General features: G+C 44.3%; 1 protein-coding gene across 1 annotated transcript; it reads right to left on the reverse strand.

Annotated features, from left to right (window-relative positions):
* Window positions 1-659: 659 nt before the first annotated feature.
* Window positions 660-5,097, reverse strand: LOC109906126 (extracellular calcium-sensing receptor-like). Its single transcript, XM_031791228.1, has 6 exons — window positions 4,852-5,097; window positions 4,348-4,636; window positions 3,444-4,268; window positions 2,768-2,995; window positions 2,421-2,544; window positions 660-1,944 (listed from the first exon to the last, which is right to left on the reverse strand). Exons 1-6 carry the CDS (start codon window positions 5,061-5,063, stop codon window positions 1,037-1,039), a joined length of 2,586 nt encoding a protein of 861 aa, XP_031647088.1. The 5' UTR covers window positions 5,064-5,097; the 3' UTR covers window positions 660-1,036.
* Between the last annotated feature and the right edge of the window lie 2,388 nt (window positions 5,098-7,485).

The raw sequence follows: 7,485 nt of genomic DNA on the forward strand, positions 1-7,485 counted from the left end.
GGTGTGATGCTATAGGAGATTATCCCTCTCGTGGTGTGGGGGCTGTGCTTTGGCAAAGCGGGTGGGGTTAAATCCTTTCTGGTTGGCCTGTCCGGGGGTATCGTAGGACAGGGCCACAGTGTTCCCCTCACCCGACCTGTCTCAGCCTCCAGTATCTATGCTGCAATAGTCTATGTGCTGGGGTCTAATTCTCCCATCTCTCTCTCTCTCTCCCCTCCCCTCCCGGAAGACCTGAGACCTTGGACCATGCCGCAGCACTACCTGGCCTGATGACTCCTGGCTGTCCCGAGTCCACCTGGTCGTGCTGCTGCTCCAGTTTCAACTGTTCTGCCTGCGGCTTTGGAACCCAGACCTGTTCACCGGATGTTCCACCTTGTCACGGACCTGCTGTTTTCGACTCTCTCTCCCTCTATCCTTCTCTAACGCACCTGCTGTCTCAACAGCTGAAAGCTCGGCTATGAAAAGCAATCTGACATTTACTTCTGAGGTGCAGACCTGTTTCACCTTCTACAACCACTGATTATTATTTGACCCTGCTGGTCATCTATGAACATTTGAACATCTTGAAGAACCATCTGGCCTTAATGGCCATGTTCTCCTATAATCTCAATCCGGCACAGCCAGAAGAGGACTGGCCACCCCTCAGAGCCTGGTTCCTCTATAGGTTTACTAGGTTTTGGCCTTGCAAGGGAGTTTTTCTTAGCCACGGTGCTTCTATATAAAAATAAAGAACTGTGCTTCTCCAAGCATGCACTTATAGCCTACGGTATGGATCATTTGATTGAGACCATACTAAACAGTATATAGACGCACTTGATGTTGCGCACAGTGCGGAGAATCAGAGATGAAGGGCGGCATCGGGCACACATGGAGATATAGCGTAATAAGAAACTCATTCTAAAACAATTAAAATATTGAAATGTCAAAAATGAAAAATTACATGACCCTCTTCTGGACTAGATAAAAAAAAATACTAAAACATCCCCTGAATTAAATTGAAACCTTTTTCCTCCAGGTCTCCGTTCCGTAAATTACATTATTGTGATTGTGCATGACTTTTCCCCATTATGTGTTTTTTTGTATTTTTCTCTGGTTTAAGTAATATGATATAACACTTTGGACCAAATATACAGAAAAGCAACCCAAAACTGGAGGCCAAAATGGCAAATATCTCTACAGCTACTGTGAACTTCCCAGGAGAGCTGACATAAGCTGGTATAAAGGTGATCCAGACTGCACAGAATATGAGCATGCTGAAGGTGATGAATTTGGCCTCACTGAAGTTATCAGGCAGCTTTCGAGCCAGAAAAGCCAGCACAAAGCACAAGAGAGCCAGGAGTCCTATATACCCCAACACAGCCCAGAAACCAATAGCTGAACCCACATCACACTCTAAAATGACCTTTTCAGTGGCGTGGGCGTTTTTGACTGGGACTGAAGGAGCGAGAGCTAACCAGAGAACACATATAACCACCTGTAGGAGGGTACAACTGAACACACTGATTCTCTGGAGAGGAATAGAGCACTGGGGAACTGTATTGCCTGGCATTGTGGCCTGGAAAGCTATCACCACCGCTATGGTCTTTGCCAGGACGCAGGACATACACAGAGCAAAGGTGATCCCAAACGCTGTGTGGCGCAACATACAGGACCACTCAGAGGGCCGGCCAATGAAAGTGAGAGAACACAGAAAACACAGAGTCAAGGAGAAGAGCAACAGGAAGCTCAGCTCAGAGTTGCTGGCCTTGACGATTGGAGTCTCTCGGAAGCAAAAGAAGATCAATGACACCACTATGGTTAAACACGCTCCAACCAATGAGATTGCAGCCAGGAGGATTCCCATGGTTTCGTCAAATGAGAGAAATTCCACCACCTTTGGGACACAGCGACTCTTGTCTCCGTTGGACCAGTATTCCAGGGAACACTGTGTGCATTTAGCTGAATCTACAAGGAAAACGCTATAGTGAATCTGATCTATAGTCAAGTTGTGTATTATATTCTAGAAGATAACACATTCTACATTTTATGTATATTTTTGGTAAGTGGATTTGGTTAGTATCAGTCAGAGCAACATCAGAGGCCGCTAGTGGCCCCCAGAGAAAAATAAATGTTGCTTAGGGCTCCCAGAAGGCTACACTCTTAGAAAAAACATGCTATCTAGAACCTAAAGGGATTATTTCGGCGGTCCCCATAGGAGAACCCTTTCAAGAACCCTTTTTGGTTCCAGGTAGGACCATTTTGGGTTCCATATAAAACAATTCCATAGAGGGTTCTACATGGAACACAAAAGAGTTCTACCTGGAACCAAAAAGGGTTCTACCTGGAACCAAAAATATTTATCCTATGGGGACACCCGAAGAACCCTTTTGGAACCCTTTTTTCTACGAGTATGGGGCCGGCAGTGGTATCAGTTGTCTCACCTGTTAGGTTGCTGATCTCTCCAGCAGCACAGGGGATACAGGAAAAACAGCAGACTGGCATTCCTTTGATCTCTGCTTGGCGGTACCCTGGGAGGCAGCTGTCACTACACACAGACCGAGGCCTCTGAAACACAATACAACACCTGCTCACTCCCTCTTCCTGTCTCTCTCTCTCTTTACTCCTTCACTCACATTATTAAACCCATTGGTTACACAATCATTCAATTCATTCTCACAGTATGTGTCAACAGATTTCTACCATCAATTAAAATATATTTAATGTAATAATCTGTATTTTGTTTAAGTACCTGTACTTGCTACCATGTGTTTTCTGTGTAACTGTGTACCTTTAAGGGATTGCCAGCCCATACAATCTGTATCCCATTCATGGCAAACTGGTCTCCTTTAGGGAGAGAGGCATTGTAATTCCCCACAGTGACAAACACAGTCTCTCCTGCCTGGTCTCTCTGCCAGTTCACCAGCTCATAGATGGCTGTGGGGTCTCCGTTCTCATCAAAATACATTCTCTCCCCAGACTTCATGATGAAGTTCACGTCTCGCAGGTATCTCAACACCTGCAAGAGTTAAAATAATCAACATGGATTATAGTGTAATATTCATACACATCACTGTCCCCATAGGAGAATGCTTTTTGTTCAAGGTAGAATCATTTTTGGTGCCAGCTAGAACCCGAAGGGTTCCATGTAGAACCCTCTATGGAAAAGGTTTTATATGGAACCCAAAATGGTTCTACCTGGAACCCAAAGTGTTCTACTTGGAACCAAAAAGGGTTCCTTAAAGTGTTCTCCTATGGGGACAGCTGAAGAACCCTTTATGTTCTAGATAGCACCTTTTTTCTAAGACTGTAGATTTCAAGTACTTTAGAAATACCATTGTGTGATTGTAAATATTTAGCAATTTCCTAAAACTTGTCAGTAAAATAATCAAATTGGTTTAACAAAATGAATGTTAAATCAGTATAACAAAAAAAACTATCGGTGGCCCATAGAGGTAGCCACTCACCTGTCCTGGCTCGATGTTGTCTCTGTGTGCACAGTTCCTATTCCCACCTTGGCCTTCACCGTGCCTGCAGGTCAGCAGGTCATGTATGGAGTGGGCCACAGCATACACTGCCTTATACACATTATTAGAGAACCTCAGCTCGGATGTGTCAGTAAAGGGGTTACTGATTTCCTCCAGTCTCTCAGACCCAGAGCACTGACTCTGCCTAGGCCCACTGTCTTTCTCCTGCTGAGGGGAAAACCTGCAGCTGAACGTGTTCTCCCAGAACTCTTTGAGCAGGGTGTTGTTTGGATCCTGGGCTGGACCGACCCGGAGCAGGAACTCTCTGAGGCCTGGGATCTTAGACTTACTGATGGTGAATCCCAGAGTACCACTGAGGACAGCAGAGCTCCTCCTAGTGGCCAGGCGATCAATAGCTGTCCAGGACTCACTGCCCACCCATTGCAGCCCGGTCAGGTTCTGGGCCAATGCCTCCTCCAGCAGAACAGCCATCTCCAACTGGGACAGAAAGGCCACCACAACCTTGGAGCTGGCCCTGCTAATCACCTCAACCACCCTGGCTATCTGCTCCCTGGGGTTGTTCCATAAGATAGCCTCAGAGTACTCTATACACACACCCTCCAGACCAGCAGCCTCCATGAATGTCGCCATGCCGTTGTTGCCGTAGGCGTTGTCACTTCTAACAGCCCCCACCCAGGTCCAGCCAAAGTATTTGACCAGTTGGGCCAGGGCTCTACTCTGGTAGAAGTCACTGGGGATGGTTCTGAAGAAGGAGGGGAACTCCTTTCTGTTACTCAGACATGCACAGGTGGCTAAGTGGCTGATCTAGATAGAACAGGAGGAATACGACAATAAGTAATCATTTTTCATCAGCCAGAATTGTTCAACTGTATGACTTCATTACCACTGGTATTTGAAAAGCTCCTGTGGATCGTGACATCACAATAGTGGAGGACGAATCAGAGGCACCGATGATGGCGTGGACTGCTGATTGGCCAGAGCAGGTCTTTCCCACCGTCCTGTCCTGACCGTTCATCAGAGCCATAACCGCACGCATGGAGGACAGAGTCGAGCCACAACTATCATATATCCTGTAGCCAATAGAGATGTTGGGGAGCAGAGAACTGCTGTTATTGATCTCTTCAATGGCGAAGATCATGGTCTGAGCTAAATGAAAATCTATGAGGTTCATGCTGCGGAAACAGAAGAGGAACAAAAAACATTGCATTAGGTTCGTCTGGTAGAAGATGTGAAACTGCAGAAATGACCATGGTCCGATTTCATTGTCAGGTTTAGTTCTTCTTTGAATCTTATGATTCCAATTTTATTTTCTATTTGTCAAAAAAAATTGTCAAGTCAATGACACATAAATCCATCACAGAGACTGGGTGACTGTGAAAGAGCTTACCTGGAGCAGATGAGAGGAGGTGGTGTGTCTGTGAAGGAGAGCGGGGGCTCTGAGATTTCGGTGTGGATGGTAAAGGCTCCTCCGATAGTTACGTCTCCTTCCTTGGACAGCATAGGGAACTCTGGTCTTCCCAGTATCCGACAGAGAGCCTCCTCTCCCTCTGCCCAAAAGGCTCCTAACACCCCCATCACTACCACCCATAGTAGCTTCATCACACTCTCTCACACACACTCTGTAAGAGGCCTCCTAAAGGAATCAGTGAAGACCTGACCCCCACCCCCTAAAATGTCTGGTTTTTATGCATGCTGGAGACTGTGACGTTTTCCTCTAAGCAAATCAGAGAAGGATGAGGTCATAAGGGCTGTGTTTTGGCTGTGCTACTGCCAAAATACACAACACAACTGTTTTATAACAAATACCATACATTATATATTCAAACTCCTGCATATTTAAGTTTGACCAATGTTGTTATACACATTTCCTAGTGAGTGATAACGAATACAGATTGTGTGTGTTTTAGGACTGCTAATGCCAGCACACAGTATACAGGTGGATGAAGGTGTCAAATTCAAGTCCTTTGTGTGTATAGTTGTGCTTCCCTCTCAACCCTGCATGTTTTCCTAAACCTTGGCCTCCAGATGTAATCTCTCAGTGTACACCCTAATCACCAAACCGTATAGAAAACAGATGTTCACACACCTTGCTCACAAGTTTTTATGGGATATGGGGGTGCATTCCTAACAAACTTAAAACTGAGATATGTCTGATGTTGACTTACTAGTTTAGTGTTGGTTGTGTCTCTGATGAGCAGTAGGGTCGTTCCACGAAATGAGTCCAATTTGCATCCCTTTAATATTTTAAGTAGAAATTGTGCTCCAATATTGCATTTCAAAAGCCTGTTGTATTAAATTAACATTATATATTTTTTATGTGTCAGACTAGTTGAAGTGTACAAATTCAGCATTTTCACATGTCCCTCTGCGCACACTGTGGCTTCTCGGAAGATTTCAACCAACTTAACCCCAACATGTCTCCAAGTGTTCACCATAATTTTAAAGCCCCTGTTATTTTGTCAATAATTATTATTTATTTCATGTGAATAGTGAATTTTTAAGGAAAAAGAAAACTTCCTCATTGTAAGGTCAACACTGTTACATGAACTGGACTCTCGTTTTAACATGGGGAAAATATTAAGATATAAGATGAAGTCGTCATTCCTGTTACGGTCAACCATGTTACTTTATTTGGCAAATAAAGCTAGAATTCTTAGGGCTGGATTCAATCTGTATCGCAGAAGTATCGTGGAAGATCTTCATTGTAAAGCAATTGAAATTTAAGGGTAATATTACTGTGTTCGCGGAGACGGCATTCATGGTAAACACTTTATTTGCCAGATCAATCGGATATCATGATTACTATGATTTGTAGCAGAAGTAGAAGACATGATGTCATAATCTAGACATGACATTAATCAGGAATTGAATCCTGAAAAAAACTGGATTAGGACACACAGAGAGCAATTTTAGTTGTGTGTAGTTTGGTTGTTGGGCTTGTGGTACTAACCTTTCCCTCTGCACATGGGACACAGTCATAACAGCATTCAGGCTTTCCATTGTGTACAGCCTCTCTCACTGCACACTGACACAGTTATCTTTAGGGGACAGGCAGTAGACATGGTTTACTGTCAATGTTACATGTTTTACTTCAGCAGGGTTTTCAATTGCAATATTGAGCCACACATTAAGGAAAGGAAAGGATGTTTTATTGTCACATACACCAAATAGGTGTGGTGAAATGTGTTGTTTTACAGGGCCAGCCATTGTAGTACAGCGCCCATGGAGCAAATTAGGGGTAGCCCTTTTCTGCAGTCAATGGCCAAATCACCCTCTTTGTCCGCATGGGTGGAATGTTACAAATATTTTTCATAATTTCATAATTAATAATGTTTTAGTTTTTTGGGGGGGGAAAAAACTGTGTTTCTACATCAAACAGTTTTGTTATACTTCTGTGATGTACAATACATTTTAAAAAATATATATGGACACCCCTTCAAATGACTGGATTCTGCTATTTCAGCCACACCTGTTGCTGTATAAAAGACATACAATCTCCATAGACAAACATTGGCTCGAGAATGGCATTACTGAATAGCTCAGTGACTTTCAACGTGACAACGTCACAGGATACCACCTTTCCAACAAATCAGTTCGTCAAATTTCTGCCCTGCTAGAGCTGCCCCAATCAACTGTAAATGCTATTATTTAGAAGTGGAAACATCTAGGAGCAACAACAGCTCCTAGATGTGGTAGGCCACACAAATTCACAGAACAGTACCGCCCAGTGCTGAAGAGCGTAGCGTGTAAAAATCATCTGTCCTCAGTTGCAAAACTCACTACCGAGTTCCAAACTGCCTCTGGAAGCAACGTCAGCACAATAACTGTTCGTCGGGAGCTTCATGAAATGGGTTTCCATGGCCGAGCAGCCGCACACAAGACTAAGATCACCATGTGACTGGAGTGGTGTAAAGCTCACCGCCATTGGACTGGAGCAGTGGAACACGTTCTGGAGTGGTGTAAAGCTCACCACCATTAGACTGGAGCAGTGGAAACATGTTCTGGAGTGGTGTAAAGCTCA

This window comes from Oncorhynchus kisutch, linkage group LG15 (assembly GCF_002021735.2).
Source record: "Oncorhynchus kisutch isolate 150728-3 linkage group LG15, Okis_V2, whole genome shotgun sequence".
Lineage (NCBI taxonomy): Eukaryota > Metazoa > Chordata > Actinopteri > Salmoniformes > Salmonidae > Oncorhynchus > Oncorhynchus kisutch.